Consider the following 20,425-nt stretch of genomic DNA (forward strand, 5'->3'; position numbering starts at 1 on the left):
TGACCCTGCATAGACAGCCACATAACTACCACATTCAAGGCCCAGAAATATAGTAAGGACATTGATCAAATAGTCCATGTGACATCAGTGATTAAACTGTAATTTTATGAAGCTACGAGAATACCTTTTGTGCACAAAGGAAAAAAAGAAGACTTTATTCAACAATCTCTTCTCTTTCGTGTTAGTCTTTAGCGCATGTTCATGAGAGTACCACAACGTAAACGTGTGATGCTGCTGCCGCAGGAGCCGGCGTTCTAACATAGAAAATCCATCTCTCTTAGTTCATCGTCTGTACTGTATATTCTGGTTTAAATAAGTAGGGCTGGCCAAAAAAATTCAAGTCATCCTCTTTATGTACAGCATGTGTCATCTTCTGCTTGTAAACAAGGTGAAGTGCATCAGGGTTCTACATTAAAACGCCAGCTCCTGTCAGCTTCATAAAAGTATGGTCGAACAGACTATTTTAATAATGTCCTTACTAGCTTTCTGGGCCTTGAACGTGTCAGTTGCATTGCTGTCTATGCAGGGTCAGAAAACTCTCAGATTTTGTAAAAAAAAAAAAAAAAAATCTTAATTTGTGTTCTGGAGATAGGGTGATTTTCCTTTATCAAAGATCTGAAGAAATCTGAAGAAAATTTTTACCAATCGGAATGATCTCAGCACAGAAAGACCTTCCACATCGGCCAAGCCCAACTCCATTAAACTCAAGCTCACGATAAAGCCGTCAAAAATATTCCAGCCTTCCTGGAAATAGTAGTAGGGGTCCATTGCAACCAGTTTGGCAAACATTTCGGCAGTGAAGATACCAGTAAACACCTGGAAGAAAGGAAATAAAAGTTACACTTACAACAAACACTTTGAGACTTCTGGAAGTGAACTTCTCCTTTAATGAAGTTTCAGAACATTCCAGAAAGAACTTGGCCCTTTGTTCACTTCATTTTAACACGGTACGTTTTTTCGATGTAAAAATATTGATAACATTATAAGTGGATCTCAGAGAACAGTACAAAATAATTTAAAAAAGGCATGACCCCTTTAACAAACCAGACTCATTTATAAAAGCATTACAATATTAACAACTACAACTGTCAACTCTACGCTTACTTTTCTTTTTAGGAGCACTTGTGCTCCTAACTTAAAAAAATTTAAGAGCACAGTCAAAATTTCAAGAGCACCTTCTAATCAATAATCAAAAAAATCTGATAAAAAAATTTGTCTTCCCATTACGAGGTGATATTTAACTCCTTAAAGTGATTTACAGGGGAATTTTGTATGTAACTTTGTAATGGCATTTTTGGAAACTTTATTAAAAGTATGTCATCTTTTATGTAATTTTCTTTTTCAAAAAAAGTGTATTTAAGCTTTTTAAAATTTCTAATTAAAACAACAGAATAAGACCAAGTAGAATATCAGTAAGTTACCAATCAAATAAAATCAGTATTAACAAAATTTATTTGTACTACAGAGTTGGCACAGAAGAACACACAAGTGTATTTTCATATGTTTAATGAGGCTCAGAGGCGGCATGAGTGCAATCAAATTCATAAATTCATGTTGAGGATAATTTAAGTATAAAATTTTGAATACAAAAATATTAATGATTTAAATAACTGAAAAGATACTTTAAAAATTAAACTAAATCTGCCAATAGGTGGCAGCAAGTCACTGGTTTAATTACTGAATCATATCATTCATTTGATTTATTAGAACGGCTGATTCATTCAGGAATAAAGCAAGTGACTTTCTTTATGAAAGGGAAATTAAATAATTGACTTACTAGATTTGTTTAAAAACGCACGTTCATTCAAAAAATGAAACAACGCTGTGTTTGAATGGAGATGCGCAGCAGCTCACTTGTGACTAGTTTCAGACCATTTTTGATGGTGAAACAGCAAAATCAGGCAATAGTTTTATAGTCAGACAATGTAAGTCACTTAATATTAACTTCTTGTTTATTTAACTGTTGTAATAAATCAATATCTCATTTACAAACTACCTTAAAAATCATTAAAAGCGGTCACCCATCTTAGTTAATCGCGATTATAATCAACGAAGCTCTCTACACTGTGCAAATGCGACTGAAATGGTCACACTGTAGAGCCCTGCAGCTGTGACTTGCATTTTATCTATAACACAGCTCTTTCCTGACATTGCATGACACCTAGCAGCACCAAATCCTGGCCTACACTCTCTGACAAACCGACACTAGACTCTATGACGTTCAAAGTGTCAAACAGATCATCCTGCTGTCACAGCTGAAGGGTGCAGTTAATCACCCTGCAGGCGGGTGAACTGGGGGAGGGTACAAGGTGGCCTTGACTCCGGGAAGCCTGCCGCGTGTCCGCACAGCCAGCAAACGTGAGTCACGCTGCCACCTGCACAGCCACGACCTGCTCCGTCCCAGTACGCCCCCCCGCTACCATGACAACAGAGCGCTCACAGGTGTACTGAAGAAGTTTGAATACTTGCATCATTGTATGAGCAAAACTGAAATTTCATTGAGAGAGAGAGGCCTCACTATTGCACATGATGTACTCCACAAGGAAGGTCATGTGACTTAGGAAATCATGATTTGTGGTTGGTATACGGCGCACTGCACTGACAGAATGGATTTATGACCCCTAACAGCCTCTGTGTCACTCGGCAACATAATATAAAAAGCAATTTGGTTCATGAGTGGGAAAAATAATCTGCTCTTCTCTGCAACATTGATGATTTTACAAGCTTTTTACACTCATTCACATGCAGAAACCAAACTGCAAAGGTTCAAGCTTCTAGAACTGTGAAAACGCCACCATTTTAGAGCTGCTCATCGATTAGGCTACATGAAATATTTATGCTGGCTCTGCACCACCACACTCAGCCGGTAGCTTAGCACTGTCTCTACGCCAGGCATAAAAATGGCTTTGAGTGTTCCAACAATGTCCCTGCAGAGACTACAAAAATATAAGCCATGGGGGAGGGGCACGGTTTCATCAAGCCATGAACGAATTCTTTATATTTTAATTCAAAGGAGGGGCTATGTAGAATCCTCACCAGGTTTCCGACAGACAGCACATGCTCAAATTGCTCCGTCATAGGGTAATGCTCCATGGCCATGAAGAGAGTATTTAGCACAATACAAATGGTGATAGCCAGGTCTACAAAAGGGTCCATCACGATCAGGTTCACAATCTCCTTAACCTTCATCCAAACAGGGCCGCACTCCCAGATAAGAAAAGTGTTGGCAAATTTGTACCAGCATGGCGGACACTTCCTCTGAGACTCTTCCAATTCTAGAAGTGAAGAATGAGAAGTATGGTAACCATGGTAACAGAATTCCTTTCTTTAGTTTTTTGTTAAAGCAATGCATTCCTTTGGTTACAAGATATGGACATACCCTCAACCAGTGTGTTGGTTAATGCACTCATGACACTGTTGGCTCGCTCCTTGCGCCCGAATGATGCGTTAAGCTGCTCTACGGAAACCATTAGAGAGCCTGAGAGCTTCTTCTTGATTTCGAGATCAGTGGTTGGCTGTTAGGAGAACAACAATGAGGTTAAACAGCACCATCACAACAATATACAGTGCAGCCAATGGGTGAGGGGAAAAGATCTGAATCACAGGGCTAGTTAGACAAAGGTTGGTTAGGAGAAGACTTTTTTTTCAACACATTTTGTCCAAAAAGAACCATTTTGAATGCATAAAAGCGGAAACATGCTGGACTCTCACAAGAGAGAAGGTAGGGTGGAGATTCATGGGTATTCATGCGATACATATTCCCAACATAAGCATGTGATTAACATGCTATATGTTATCAAAATGCTCACTCATATGGCCATTTGAAACAGTCAGCTACGTTTTATAAATGAGTTATGTTTTACAAAATATCCAGAATGCTGGAAAGGCTATGAATAAGTAACTTATACAAGATTGTCATATTATAAATCAACCATTGTTCTCCGCTCCCTTCCTCCTCTCATCTGAAGCCCCTGCATCTCCAGATTTTAGGAGATCCAGTCAGCATGCATCAGCATGCATTCAGTCAGAGAAGTCAAGAAAGGAAAAGAATAAATACCATGATCCATTAACCTCATGCTGAAGATCTGAAGCTATACCAGACCTCTAGAAGATCCATTAAGCTAGTAGCCTACCATGCTAACTACCATGCTAACTACAATGCTTCTATTATAATTACAGTATGGAGAAATGGTGCTGATCATTTAAAAAATGAAAAAAAATGTATACATGATATACATATACATGATACACAAACAATTTGTAGCTGAAGAGAAAATATGAAAAGAGAACTGAAAGCTGGAGAGTGGAAGTGGAACAATTTCATGGTTAATTCACCTTTACATTAATATAAAATGAAATACAATTACTAAAGGCAATGAGTTGACATGTAAAAAAAATATTTGAGATGAGAAAAAGAAGAAAGATTTTGTGTGTGGTCTGAATGTGTCATGAGATGATGCAATAAATGCTAATTCCTACTACTGAGACATACATTACCATTAAAAATTTTGGGGTCAGCAAGATTTTTTTAAAAGAAATTAACACTTATTCAGCAAGGATGCACTTAATTGATCAAAACGAAAAACTGAAGTCCTTTATAATGCTACAAAATTTCAAAATATAGCTGCAAGCAGCAATTAAATAATCAAGCACAACAGAGATAAAATGAAGTCTTTACTCTAACAAGACTAATCTTATGATTTTTGGCCAAACTGGTCAGAAGTTGTAAGCAGAAATGTCAATATTTTAGATCTTTTGACCAGTAGATAGTACTGTGCCAAAACTACTTATGTGCTTTCAGGTCATGCTTGTTCTAACACATACCAAGTTTGGTCCGAATCCAAGCAATCAAAAAAAAAAAAAAAAAAAAAAAAAAAAAGATTTTTGCTTCTAGACCTCTCAGTTCAAAAAAGTTATTAGCAGAGATATTAGTGTAAATTTGGCCTATTGGTGGCGCTAGAGAGTTTGAGTTAGAGACACCAAATTTGCTATGGTTAATATTGAGATGGTCCTCTGTCTGTGTGCCAAATTTCATAACTTTCCCACAAGCAGTTCTATGGGCTGCCACAGAATCCCAGAGCAGAAGAAGAAGGAGAAAGAATAAGAAAACTAACAAATACAATAGGTGCTTGCCCCCTAAAAAATGCTGTTCTTTTGAACTTTCTAGTCATCAAAGAATCCTGAAAAACAAAAACAAAAATTCAACACTGATAATAATGTTTTTAGTGCACCAAATCAGCATATTAGAATGATTTCTGAAGGATCATGTGACTGCTGAAAATTCAGCTTTGCCATACAGGATTACATAAAATATATTAAAATAGAAAACAGCTATTAAAAATGTAATCATTTTCTACAATATTACTGTTTGACTTAACATAAACATAAAAAAAAATCTCTTCAACCCCAAACGTTTGAATGGTAGTGTATGAAAACCAGTTTCATCAGTCTTAGCATTTCATATAATAAGGACTACATATAGTTAGCAGCTTGTTCACTAATTTCAAACTGGCATAGGAGGGCAGCATATCACACAGGCTTTGAGAGCAGTCCTCAACTAAAAGAGGGCTAATTTTAGAGCAAAGTCAAAATAACCATTACACGAATGCATCGGAAAGAGAAAGAGCCAAACAGAGAGAGAGCCAAGGTTCAGAGATAGATAATGCCCATGCCTAGACTGATCTACTCTTAGACTTCCTTACGCTGTCATCAGTGGCTGCCTTATCTATTATCACCTCAGGCAGTAGGCGTCCGCCAGACCCCGGCCCGATGAGAGAGACCACTCCATTGCAATCCACAGTGCTGTTGCGCTTGCCGTAGTAACCCGTGTAGCTGCTGCGACGCTGTGGGCTTAAGAAGGAATCGCGCCGCTCGTCGTACTCCTCGACCGTGCTGTGTTCATCATCTGCAAACTCGTTCTCAGAGCCTCCGTCCTTACAGCGGCTGAAGATGCTGCTCTTGCTGTTGCGTCTTGAAGGGAACGGTGAGCCTGGGATGCTGAGCAGAGACTGAAAGCAGGAAAAACATCTTTGGTTTTACACACTTGCTCTTGAAAGTCAAATGTTGAACAATAGGTATAGACATTAGGAACTTTTCCCATTACTTCATAAAGCAGTCATGACATGAGAAATCAAATTTGCATTGATCTTTTCGCATATAAGAGGCATTTGTACCATTAAAACATCCTCATTATTTATATTTATTTAATCAAGCTCCAAACACGGCTTGTTTGGATCTGAGGTGCTAGGTGATGTCACCCTGGCACATACATTTGCATAAACACCGCCTCCAGAGCAGCATCGACAAATAGTCATCTTCTCACTATTGGCTTTCAGTAGCTTAATGACTAACACTTGAATTCGCTGTGTCGTGTCGCGTCTAAAGCAATTAGAATTTTTTTCTTTCAATTACAGTAAAAGAATGTTTGCTTTGTTTTGTAAACGAGGCACAGTGTCATGGAGTGTTCACTAAAAAACATTTGTTAAAAAAAAGATGAATCGGTACTAGATCTGACTGCAGCTGCATCACAAACTGTAAGTAAATGATTTCATAATGCTGTCTGGAAATGACCGTGTTTTTTTGTTTTTAATTTTTTTTTTATTTTGTCAAAACACTCACATGCAATAGGGAGGGGGCAATAATACGGTTTCCTATGCAATGATGTTAGCCAATCATAACAGTGGCTGATAACTGAGAAGCCTTAAATGGCCCATCCCCCCAAAAAAGTCATTTCAGACAGAGGGTCAGAACGAGGGTTGAAATTAATAATTTTTCTACATATTTACAGAGGTGGGACCAAGTCATTGTTTTGCAAGTCACAAGTAAGTCTCGAGTCTTGGCATTCAAGTCTCAAGTCAAGTCCCAAGTCAAGACGAGCAAGTCCAAGTCGAGTTGCAAGTCCTCAACTTTAAGCTTCAAGTCCTAAACAAGTCACTATAGTGCTGTTTGCCCAAATTAATGTCTCTGTATTAATTACTACAGTCAATTTTAAGTCAATAATAGACAGTAGATATAATTATAAAAGATAGGCTATAATAATTAGTGGTGTTTCATTGAGGAATTAATCATTGTTTGTGATCAAATATAGGCCAATTGAATTAATAATTTATTTTAAGTACACTGTTTCATTGGTTAACGATTCAGTGATTTTAATGAATCAGTTGAGTCAAATATTTAATAATACGTAATATAGACATTCATTTATCGTGAATTCATCTATTTCTTTAAAGACATGAAAGTGATTGGCTGGTGAACAGGAAGAATAGAGTGAACTTTAGGATACATAGGCTATTTCACGTGAAAAAATACATACATTTTGAAAGGTTTAGACAATTATTAGGCTACTGCTGTTTCACTATACATCGCGTTTCATCTTATTATTATAAGTGGTTTATAGTGATTGTGTAATTTAAATGTCAAAGGGGCCTTTCACATGTCGCGTCTTTTGCGCGCTCAAGTTCGTTATTTCAAATGTAGACGCGCAAATTTTATTATACAAACATAACGAATGCACTTCAAAACAAAGTTTTCATATATAAATTCAGGAATCACGAATATGATAATATTCGTACAAAATTATATTATTTTATATATATTAATTGTATAGCTATAATAGTTGTATCAAATGAATAAGGAAATTATAGTGCTTTGAATTTATTAAGTAATGTTTAATTTCGTTCGTTTCGCTCTCTGGAAATGTAAAGAAAAAATACAGTTTTTACTTGGAATTCGTTTTTAATCCCTGGTTTCAAACAAGCATATAAATGAGATAATTTATATATTATTGCTTGAATAAACGTTTAAAAATAGTGCTAGAAATGTTATAATTAAGGAAATTAAACAGACCTAGGCATTTGAAAAGACATAGTGAAATGTGTAATAATTCCAAAAAGAAAGAGAAGCATTGGACATAATCAAAATACTCAAGACATTTATTATGAATACCATTTTCTTAACAATTAAGATGCGTGTGTTTATCCAGTCTAATCGAAGTGTGCGTCTCTTCCACGACTTTCCCAACAAAAATCCCATCCCCTCTCAGAAAATACATAAAGCTGACATTACTGAGCTATATGCGTTTAGAAGTAGCCTATTAAAATGGTACAATGGCACTGTTCATTGTTGGGAAATCGGGCATTTTGTCCCGCGTCAGCATTTATTCAACAGTTAATAACGCTCAACATTCAAAAGCTAAATATCATTCAGCCAATAAAGTGTAGGTCTATGTATTTCATAGAAAATTGTGTCTAGTACTATATAAATTACAAAGGTTTAATTAATTAGCATCTTTATTTCAAACGACCCGACCGACAGCAACCGAATATCATTAAAAATATTTTTGGATGACTCGTAACCGCAGGCACCCGCTCATTTTGGATCAACCCACGCATCACTGCTACAGAGCGGTATGGAAAGAAAGAGAAAGCAGCGAGCCTAGCGTTTTCATGTGTTTTTAGGCTCGACATGTGAACGGCTCCTAAAATATTAAATATCTTGAACATTATGTGGATAAATACATTACAAGCGCTCACTTAGCGAGTCCCTCTCTGGCTCAGTGCCAAAAGCTGCGCTAATCATACCAGTGCGCTTCAGCCTATATTGATCAGATCTCTCCGAAGTTTTTCTTTAGAAGACTTGCCGAGTCACAGGGTTCAAGTCCAAGTCAAGTCTCGAGTCATTGCTGTCAAAGTCTAAGTCGAGTCCCAAGCCATCTGTAATTATGTCTTGTCAAGTCACAAGTCATCAAATTTGTGACTCGAGTCCGAGTCGAGTCTCGAGTCATGGACTCGAGTCCACAACTCTGCATTTTTATATTTATTTGGGTTTCTTTTGTGCAAAGAACTTTATTAACATTATAAACCTTGTGGAACATTTTAAATAATGAAAACATTTATGTCATGACTCATTTAAAAGCAACAGGAAGACAAAAATGCATTTTTTGGCTTTTTTTTTAATAAATAAAATATTGACCTTGACAAAATCCAACACATAAAATTACACAAAATCATAATTTTAGAATATTTTGAATTTTACCAAAAAAAAAAAAAAAATGTTTTTCCCATTTAAAAATAAATATAAAACTGTAAATTAAAGAAATATAAAACAGTACAAAACTGCTTTTTCACATTTAAAACATTATTTTAAGAATAAAATTACCAAGCAAACATTTTTAATTTATTAATTAATTAAACACTAACTACAAACCTGTTACAGTTTCTCCTAGTACAGATTATTAATTTTTTTATATATTTATCTTTTATTATTTTTGTTCAATTTCTGTATATCATATACAATTATGGTGACAACGATACAAAAATGCAATATACAGTAATATAATTTATTAGTCATAAAATAAATAAAACAGTTGTCTGAATATTTTTCTATGCATTTGTCTTTTACAGACCATTTGTTTGATTCTAAGACCTTATTTTGTATCCTATTCACAGAAGTACTATTAACATAAGTTAGAATTAAAAAACAGAAGTCATTCTTTACCTGGTTCATTATAGAACTCCTACGTCCTAAACGGTTGTCAGGAAAACGGAATCTGCTCCTTCTGCTTCCATCATCCGATTCGGATTTGACAAACTTCTCACTGTCCCCTTTCTCCTTGTCCTGCTCTTTCTGCCGCCACTTCTTTTTGCGGTTGCGTCGTTCTTTGGCACTCTTGGAGCTGAGTTTAGACATCTCAGATGAGCTGCAGGACAAGTTCCCACCTCCATCACCATCATCCTCCACCACGTCCTCAGACACCGTCCCCGCCGATGTCGCCATGGCGTTAGCCTGCCGTCACAAAACGTATCATTCATTCATTGATCTAGATTACTCTGATTGAGTGCTGTTTACTTCATACTCACAAAATCAAGTTGAAAATATAAAAGGTCCAACCAGACTTAGTCACAAGTAAATAATGAAATGCAAATCAACCATTAAATACAGCAGGCAAACCTTACAATAACACACTTTAAAAATGACAAAAGAGTACTCTTATTATCAGCATTAAAACATTGCCTGACCTGCGCATCCTCCTGCTGTTTCTTCAGCTGTTCCAGCATGGCTTTAAACTCCGCGTCCTTTCGCTCCGCCTCTTCCATAGTGGCCTGGTTCTGTTCTTCATATGCCATAGCCACCACAGCCAGGATCAGATTCACAAGGTAGAATGAGCCAACAAAGATCACCAGCACAAAGAAAATCATGTATGTCTTCCCTGCTGCTCTCAGGGTCTGTGGAAGAGGGGCAGATCAGAAGCATCTTATGATATTACAGAGCATTCACATGTCAATACAGAAAATGGTTTGTTTTACACACACACAATTTCTAAACAGGGATTTTGTCCATATTATTTCAGTGGTAGAGACGTAACTCACTGGAAAAATGCAAATCTCAGTTCATTATTCGAAGCCTCAGTTGCTTCTATTTGACCTACTTGTGCAAAGAATGCCAATAAACATACAGACATTCATGCATACATCCATTTTTGTTCTTTAAATAGATTGGCTCAAGGCAGTCACTGGCACCCTGAGATACTGGTGTCCAAACAGTGAGACAGATTGCTTGGAGTGAGAAAATTAAAAAGAGAAGAACGAGAGATAACCAGTAATTTTAATGGTTTTTAACAGTACAGTTGGTTATCCTGACAATATCCTGAGAAAATGCTAAGCCTAACTTATACTTTTTATCAGCTTTAAAAAAAGCAGCAGTTACCCGTCTTCTAAGAACAAATGCATTTGATAGCTGAATACGGATTCTGTAACATTCTGTTCATTCAACTGCAAGTATTAAAACTACTTAATTATAACATTTTAAATCAATTTTTTTAATACAAATTTCAAGTGATATAACACACGTAACACACGGAAACACAGGATATTCATTTCTCCAGTTTAACGGCGTGAAAAATATAAAAATATATGCAGGGGCGAGGCTAGTGTTAGGGATGGCCACCCCATTCACAACTGCTGCTTCTGTTGCTTTTTTCTTGACAAGAAGTGCATTTATTTAGAAACAAGACATCTTTACGACCACATCAAACAGGAGACTTTAGATGTGCATCTGGTTAGGTTTTTGTGATTACACTGGAACAGCAAGTATAAGGATGAGGAAATCCACCTGTAATTAGACGAATCTGAGATAGCTGTGTGTGGGGCAGTGCACCGAACATTGCTGCTTTATAAATAGAATTTTAGATAATTCACTACAGCTGACACATGAGAGGTAATCAGAGATTTAAGGGATGCTGCGATAAAAGACGGGGTCTAGATGCCTATTGCTTGTACCTACATGTAAGACTACAGAATCAACTACAGCTTAGGCTATATTTAGCTTTCTACTATTTATTCTTCTAGCTGTCCAATACAGCTCTGATCCCAGAGGGTTCAGTGTGTTTGTGTGCATCCTGCAGAACTAGGGCTGTCTGGAGCACCATAAATATTTTGGCTCATGCTAAACACTTGCCCAAACATGAATTAAAGTTATGGTTAACAAAGCATTTTGAACTAATAAAAATTGTGCAAAACTGAAACAGTATAATTTAGCCATTTTAATTTTATTTACATACACATTATCTGATTTCAGAAAGATTCATTTGGTGGAGTGAAATATCATATCTTTAAATGGGACTGAAAGTGATAAAAGCGGAAAAAAAGACCACACCCTTACCAGCTGGTACAAGTTCTCCCAAAAGTCTTGCGTCATGAGGCGGAACAGAGCCAGGAAAGCCCAGCCAAAACTGTCAAAGCTGGTGTACCCATAGTTTGGATTGCGACCAGCCTTCATGCATGTGTAGCCTTCAGGACAGCGACTGAGAGGGGAAAAGAGCACACAACCAAATAATGACTTGGCACCAGTCTATGGACTGGCATACAACATTTGTCAGAGAAGAATCTCAGTGAGCTCCTGCGTATTTTTTCGATGTATTGTTAATATTCTCTAAATGTCATATACTGTAGTTTGGAATTATGTTGTGAAGGATAAGGCCAGACACTCACCCTGAATCAGAGCTGTTTCCACACAAAAGAGCATCCGACTGGTCTGGCAGGAAGTAGAAATTGGCTAATGACAAAAAGAGACAGAAAATGTTAGATTAAGCCACTAAAATTAATTACATTAAAAATGTACTCGACTCTTTTAAACATTGATAATAATAATAAAAATTATTGAACAGCAAAACCGAATATTAGAATGATTTCTGAAGGATCATGTGACTGGAGTAATGATGCTGAAAATGTAGCTTTGATCACAGGAATAAATCACATTTTAAAATATATTCAAATAGAAAACAGTTATTTTAAATAGTAAAAATATTCTTCGGTTTTTGCTGTACTTTGGTTCAAATAAATGCAGGCTTGATGAGCAGAAGAGACTTTAAAAAACATAAATCTTGTATAAAATAAAAATAAATTATACTTGCGTGTATACTTGCAGGCAACTCGTCAAAATAAAAGCTTGCTAAATCAGGTTTCGAATTAAAAAGTAAATATTATCATTTTATTTTTTTAGGCTTACAATAAAATAATAGTATTTTTCAACAGAAACTAATATATTTTGTATACCTAGCTATTTTAGTCATTTATGTGTGACAACTGAATAAAAACTCACTGTCATTCAAGATGTACTCATCCCAGTTGAATGCATGGCTGCCATTGGCCTGGTATAGTTCTGTGATGTTGATAGGCCAGACGACACACTTTTGCCGCAGATTTCCCATGAAGAGCTGCAGACCAATGAGGGCAAAGACACTGAGGCAGAAAACGGTGAGGATCATCACATCTGACAGCTTCTTCACCGACTGGATCAAAGCGCCAACAATGGTCTTCAGACCTATGAGATATCGAATATGCACACACATACACACACAAATATGCACACAAACACACACACACACACACACACAAAAAAGGCACAGACCGTTGCATGTGTGTTCAAGTCCCAGAATTGTCTAAAAGGAGTCTCAAGGTATGATGTGAGGAATTTACATTTTATAGATGTAAGGCCATGTTGACATTTCATGAATATCTTATATACATACTATATAGATCTGTGGTTCCCAACTGGTTGTGTCCAGGTGTGTTTTAACCCTATAGAAATTATGTAATATATTTCTTGTTTTTTTTGTGCGTATAATTTATGTATTTTTCTTGATAGCTTATTGAAGACTCTTCATCCATAAAAGGAAATGGTAACACTTTACAATAAGACGTCATTTGTTAACATTAGTTAATGAATTAAATAACATAAATGAACAATGAACAATACATTTATTACACTATTTATTAATCTTTGGTAACGTTAGTTAATAGAAATGAGGTCGCTCATTTTTTGTTTGTGTTAGTTAACAGTGCATCATCTAATGTTAACAAAAACTTTTGATTTATATAATGCATTAGTAAATGCTGAAATTAACAATCACTCAGAGTACTAAATGTTGTAGAAGTATTGTTCATTCTTAGTTCATGTTAATTATTGTAGTTAACTAATGAACCTTACTGTAAAGTGTTACCAAGGAAATTGTGGAATTGTTTAGTTTGATAATGCTATGTGTGTGTGTGTGTGTGTGTGTGTGTGTGTGTGTGTGTATAATATATATAGTAAATATGAGAGAAAGAGTGAGAAAGCATTTCCCATATCTTTTGTTGCTGATATCTAAGGCCAAGGATCCAATAAAACTCAGAAAAAAAAAATCATCTGTTACTTGGTAGAAGCTAGCCAATTTAGACAGATGGCAACATGAACATGATGCTTGATGTGCCTTCATCATAAACATGGTTTTTGGCCTAATGAGTTTTGTAAGATAAATTACTGGCTGCCAAGAATATTAAACCAATTTTGCCTTATTTTAAATGTAAATCTGGAGCCTGAAACAAAACCAGTTGAGAACTACTGATATGGGTTCTTAAAGTGACAGTTCACCCAAAAATGGAAATTCCGTCATTAATTTCTCTCCCTCATGTCATTCCAAACCCGTAAGACTGTTGTTCATCTTAGAAACACAAATTAAGATATTTTCGATGAAATCCAAGAGCTTTCTGACCCTGCATAGACAGCAATGCAACTGCCATGTTCAAGGCTTAGAAAGGTAGTAAGGACATTGCTGAACACTGACACAGAGAAGAAGAAATTGTTGAATAAATTAGTTATTTTTGTTTTCTTTGGACACAAAAGTATTCTCGTAGCTTCTTAAAATCATGGTTGAACCACTGATGTCACATGGTCTATTTCAGGGTTCCTCAAATAGTTTTCATTGAGATATTCTCATTTTAAACAATAAGAAGTGGATTGTAGCTTGTACGATTTATTCTTGTTTTCATAGTTTATTTGAGGCAGGTTTTGGCGTTATTTTAATGGAAAATGTCAAGAGTGCATTATTGTAATATGAGACTGCCAGCACAAATCTTTTGTCTTGCAGCGGGCTTGCTCTCCTATATAGAGATCATGGCTCTGCGTGCCTTCAGATATTACATGTGCGCCCTTCAAACTTTGTCCTGTGTATGCGCAAATAAGTGCTTATTGTAAACATGTATATAATTTTATTTAGTGAAGCGCAGCCCTCATAAGAAAAAATGTGTGTTGATTACTAAATTTAGTAATACACTATTTATAATGTATTTGCAGTACGTGTGTTTCACTTCACAAGATACATTTTGTGTAGCGAATTTATCAAACGCACCATCCCACAGTATACTCTAGAAAAGAACTAAAACCCAGTATAATAAATGAGTAAGTAATGAGAATGAAATATGTGAAAACTCTAAATTTGTAGCGCATGTGTATGATAACGTATTATTTAGTCATGTAAACAGTGGTAAAAATTTATTTTATAGGCTATTTAAAAAAAAGAAAAGAAACAAACAAACTGCAGGTTTGGGGGAGTGGGGTGGTTAAGCACCCACAGGCAGAAACATAAATCGGCACCTATGATCTCAGGTAATGATGCGAGTTTGAATGCATGACATTTATAGCCATACTGAAAGCAACAGCAAATAGTTTACATCAGATCTTTAAAATAAATTAAAGCAAGCATGAACATTAAAACTTTGAACTCAAGGCAAACAAATATGTGTTTTCCATGACAAAGAAGGTATCAGTCACTCAGTATGTAGTTGTAATAACACTAAATAGGTTAAATATTCATGAATTAGATTACAAACTTGTCCATTTCGTTGGGAGTGCAGTGCGCTTCTCGCTTTTGAATAGCTGTGATATTTGAATGATTTGGTCACGTCGCGTTGTTGCATTGCGTTTATTTAGGACACAGTGTGGCTGTCTACACTGAACGCGACAAGGCGGCCGCTGCAAATCATGTAAAGTTAAAAAAAATGGGGATTTGTCGTGTCGCGTCGCGTCGCGTCTCGCTGAATCCAGTACAGGCAGCATCAGTGATTATAATGGGTTCCCATGTCACATTATTTTAAATTAGCGTGGGCCAAGTATTTTTCTCTCAGGAACCCTGGTCTATTTTAACAATACCTTTACTACCTTTCTGGGCCTTCAACATGTCAGTTGCATTGCTGTCTATGCAGGTTCAGAAAGCTATCAGATTTCATCAAAAATCTTATGGGTTTAGGACAACATGAGGGTGAGTAATTAATGGGTGAACTCTCTCCTTTAGGGATTCACTTCAGCATCATCTTTAATTGATAACTATTATTTTTTTATAATATCATACCTTGAATCCTTATTTTAATTCAGAATTACAATGTATAAATAACAGAACCACAAAATACACTTTAAGCTTCTTTACACAAATTCTGCTTGGGAGCCATCCCATCATTTGGTCTATTCACATGAATAATTTACTATTCTGCTTGAAATGTGATTTTAATAAATGCTTACAATGCTTATATATTATTTCAGGACATGCAAAAATCAGTCCTGAAACCTTTTTGAATGCCAGCATTCCAAAATAATAGTTTAAGGTTCTCAAAGGATAAGCTTCTAAGGAATTCTCTTGACAATAAAGGGAGGGCTCCCTGAAACAGAGAGAACAGCCTGACATCCATTTGTCTATAAATACTGCAGCACAACCAGAGGGCCATGACATAGGGGGAGTAAGGCAAGCAGGGACTAGGGGGGGTGAAGATTGCATGCAGGTCATTTCAGCTCGTAGGCTGAACAGAAACAAGTCCAGTGTAAAAATCTTCCAAGGCTCCATCGGACATGCTGAGCTAAACTCATCAGAACTGCACTGAATCCTTCATAACTCCCTCCCAAATACAAAAGAGCTGCTTTACCTTCAGAACAGCAGACACTCAAATGATATACTGATATTGATATACTACAAATCTCTCACCCATAAACCCCACCAAAACATTGAAAAATCTCACAGGGCTCAGAGATTTGATGAGTAGGCTTTAGTTCATAGCCCTACTGAAAATAACACAGGATGACAAATATGACTTGCAGTAAAACCTAGTCAGCTAAAGAAATCCTGTTATTTTACTGAAAATGACTTGTATATGATGCTAATGTGTCAAGACGTTAAGCTAAAGGTCTGGCGTTTTTGCAAGGCCCCTGAAAGAAATAAAAACAACTGCACAAATACAATGAAAACACTTTTTCCTTGACCATCTGCACTATTTTGGTTATTTTATTTCCAGGTGCAAGTTGTGAGTTTCATACAAAATAAAGGAAAAAAGTGAAGAAAAATGAATTTTCAAAAAAATAAAATAAAAGGCAGCCAAGCATTTAGTAGGCTAATATTATAAAAGCAAGTGACTTCCAAAGCATCATGCAGCATAAAATATGTCCACAAACTAGGCTTGGCAGTCTTCATAAATAAGTAACAAGTATATATTTTCTGGGAACTCACTGAGAGCTATGCAATTTTCAGTTTGGGGAACAAAATATCTACTCTAGTGCTCTGAGGCCAGGAGGCTAGTTTGAAAAGGTCTATTAGTTTCCTAATATATTAATCAGCTAAATTAAGGAGTTCAAACCTTTATAGTTTGATTTTTAAGGTTACTAGAAAGTCCTTACTGGTAAAATATGAAATAAAATATGCCTTATGTAACACAAAGATCTGCTTTAGCAAGATCTCAACAACAAACCTACAAATAATACAGTGGCTTGAGTTGATGCAAGTTCAGGGTTTGTTCACAGATACGTGTACTGCCTACATGAAAGAGGTTACAGGGGTTCAGTCGCTAAAGCTTTCTAATTTGCTCTAATCTGCTCTGAAGTTTCTAAAAGGAACTCTGGAGATTGATAGTAGACTGCAAAGCCTATCAAAAATGTATAAGTACCATTTTTGATAATTTTGGAGATTGAAAAAGCAAATTAAATGGTCCTCTCCAAATTAATTTCTGCTTAAAATAATGAGAGAAGTCCAAAAAAAACAAACAAAAAAAAGATTTCAAATTGAGTAGTAATAGGGGGTCATACTGAAAGTTAACCTCAGCGTCAAAACTGCGTCTCACCTGGAATGACAGAGATAGTTTTCAATGCTCGGAGAACTCTGAATGTTCTCAGCGCAGATACATTCCCCAGGTCCACAAACTCTGTTACATATCTGAAATAAGGGAGGATCACACACAGACACCAATGACAACCACAAACACACCAAGAACACCACCACGCCAACGAACCACCAGGAGGTACGGCACTCACAGAGCCTGTCCACTACGGGGGGAAAGGAAGGAAAAGAAAACCAAGATACACACACGTACACCTAACACCGACCCGACACCCCTCCCGCCCACACGCTCTCTTACCTGGGATTACAGAAATTGTTTTCAATGCCCTCAGAACTCTGAATGTGCGCAGAGCTGAGACATTGCCTAGGTTTACAAACTCTGTTATATACCTGCAATGATCAGATCAAAGTTACATGGAGACATGGTCATGACTTAGTATTCGATGACTTCCATATGAAGACTAAGATGATCTGTTTTTATAAAAAAAAGGGAGGGGAAATTAATGTAGTTACAATACAAAGTAGAAATGCCAAATATTCAAATCATTTGATGACAGAAAAGAAAAAAATATTATTATTATTATTATTATTATTATTATATTATACAATGAATATTTTCCATGTTGAAAGAAAGTAAAGATACTAATGCAATATGCACTAAAGTTATCTTTCAGATAGAATATGTGGACTAATCATGAATTTTATAATATAATTATTATGTTAGAATATATATTAGGGATGTAACGATATCAGAATACCAAAGTCAGAAAAAAGTCAGTGAATTGACTTGTACCTGAAGTTTAAAGGAGACCCAACCCTCTTTTTATTTGTGGTATACTGTCTCAGTCTAAATTACATTCACACTTGTGTGTTAGGAAGTCAAACTAATTACAATATAATAATAATAACAACAATTTTACATTATTGTTATTTGACAGTAATAGCCATATTGTAAAACAATTGCACTGTAAAATATGTGACCCTGGACCACAAAACTAGTCTTAAGTAGCACAGGTATATTTGTAGCAATAGCCAACAATACACTGTATGGGTCAAAATTATCACTTTTTTTATTTATGCCAAAAATCATTAGGATATTAAGCAAAGATCATGTTCCATGAAGATATTTTATAAATTTACTACTGTAAATATAATTGTAAAAATATAATTTTTGATTAGTAATATGCATTGCTAAGAACTTTATTTGGACAACTTTAAAAGGCGATTTTCTCAATATTTAAATTTTTTGGCACTCTCAGATTCCATATTTTCAAATAGTTGTCTCTTAGCCAAATATTGTTCTATCCTAACAATATCACATATGTCACATATATGAAAGTGAATATTTCATTATTATATATATACTGTATATTTCATTACAGTATATTATTTTTGCTTTTGGACTGCAGTAATGTTACTCATTTAAACCGATAGCTGTCAGCAATTGATACTGCACTTTTAAGCTTTTATTTTGAAGGAAACGGCAGTAGAGCTTTTATTTTGTCGGAAAACACCAGCTTCAGTGAAAACAGGCTTACAAAAACGTGTCTAACTACAAACCTAGTGAAATTCTATAATCATCTGCCGCAAAAATAAAGCATAGCTGGTGGCCATGTGTTTCCAAACATGCAATAAACGAGTTCACAGCATTCACTGTGAACTGAGCCGTTATGAGCCACGGAAAACACCGGATCACGAGCTGATCACCTGAATGAAGTGTGTGCTTCACTTTGAAACGCACAGCGAAAACAGACTTGATGAAGGGATTAAGCCATATTGTGCTTTCGTTTTTAGTTAGTTTGAAAGATACTGTGCAAATGCATAATGGCCCAAAACACTACTTTAAAGACCTTTTATGTTTAGAATAAGAAGTTTAAATATATTATAAAAACTACACTTTTTATCTGGAAGACCTATCGTTTCATATCATCATGTGACCACAATAATATAGAGACAGTCTATCACGATACCATCCCTAATATATACAATATCATTTATTAATAATAATAATAATAATAATAATAATAAAAGATATTTGGCATAGCAACTCAAAACCTAATCTCTGTCTCCCACCCTATTATCTTTCATAAACAAACATGGTCATATGATGATGTTATTATAAGACATACAATATATCATAGATGAATGTGTCTGGTATGTTTACAGAAAACAGAACAGATTAATAAGCCCAAAAAACAGATGCAGTGAAAAATGGAGAATGAGAACTAGGAAGGCAGAAAGAGTCAGCGAGTGAGAGAAGGAAGAGAGAGGGAGAGAGTCTTCTGCGTGGGCTGCTGGGAGTCGTGTTGTTGGTGAATGGCTCTAAACACTGATCGGTAGAAACATCTGAACGATGAAAATTCTCAGAAGAGAAGAATAGAGTGACTATTCTGGGTCGGTGCAAAAACCAGGTATGTTCACAGAGCAGCAGAGAGATGAGAAGAAAAACAGTCACAAGGACAAATGCAGAGCTGTGAGGAACTGGACAAAACATGAGCAGAGCTGCCATATCCACAAAGATGCTACCTAAAAATGTTCATTCAGTTAGAGACAGAATATAACAGCTGAAAATGTGTTGTCTGCATCCCCCACATACGGTGTGAACAGCTTTACCAATATTTCTTTTCACCATCCATTATAAACAAAAATGAGACTGAAAATTATGTTTTAAGCAAATGTGATAATACCGACCAACTAAATTACTTTAATCATTTGATATTGGTACCTCACCAATCAGACAAGGTTTATAATTACATTAATGACAGAATACTTACGCCATCGAGATGACCATGAAATCCAGCCAGTTCCATGGATCTCTAAGGAATGTGAAGTCATCTATACAGAATCCACGGGCAATGATTTTTACAGCTGATTCAAATGTATAAATTCCAGTAAAGGTATACCTGAAGGAAAGAGCCAAATTAACTGGATTAACAAAATGAAACTACATGTCACAAACGTGTATATTTATGATGTTGTGATGTGAATGGAAAGTAGTTAGGATCAATACTTACT

At 35.9% G+C, this 20,425-nt stretch overlaps 1 protein-coding gene across 1 annotated transcript in view; it reads right to left on the bottom strand.

Moving 5' to 3' along the window:
- The window catches only part of scn8aa (sodium channel, voltage gated, type VIII, alpha subunit a), a 72,853-nt gene that overhangs the window by 32,933 nt on the left and 19,495 nt on the right, over positions 1–20,425 (bottom strand). The window contains 11 exon segments of the mRNA XM_073822879.1: positions 643–816; positions 3,037–3,275; positions 3,380–3,515; positions 5,736–6,008; positions 9,496–9,783; positions 10,017–10,223; positions 11,659–11,800; positions 11,988–12,051; positions 12,598–12,819; positions 17,415–17,506; positions 20,185–20,354. Coding sequence (XP_073678980.1) covers positions 643–816; positions 3,037–3,275; positions 3,380–3,515; positions 5,736–6,008; positions 9,496–9,783; positions 10,017–10,223; positions 11,659–11,800; positions 11,988–12,051; positions 12,598–12,819; positions 17,415–17,506; positions 20,185–20,354 — 2,007 coding nt within the window.

The sequence above is a fragment of the Garra rufa genome, chromosome 18, assembly GCF_049309525.1.
Source record: "Garra rufa chromosome 18, GarRuf1.0, whole genome shotgun sequence".
Classification (NCBI taxonomy): Eukaryota; Metazoa; Chordata; class Actinopteri; order Cypriniformes; family Cyprinidae; genus Garra; species Garra rufa.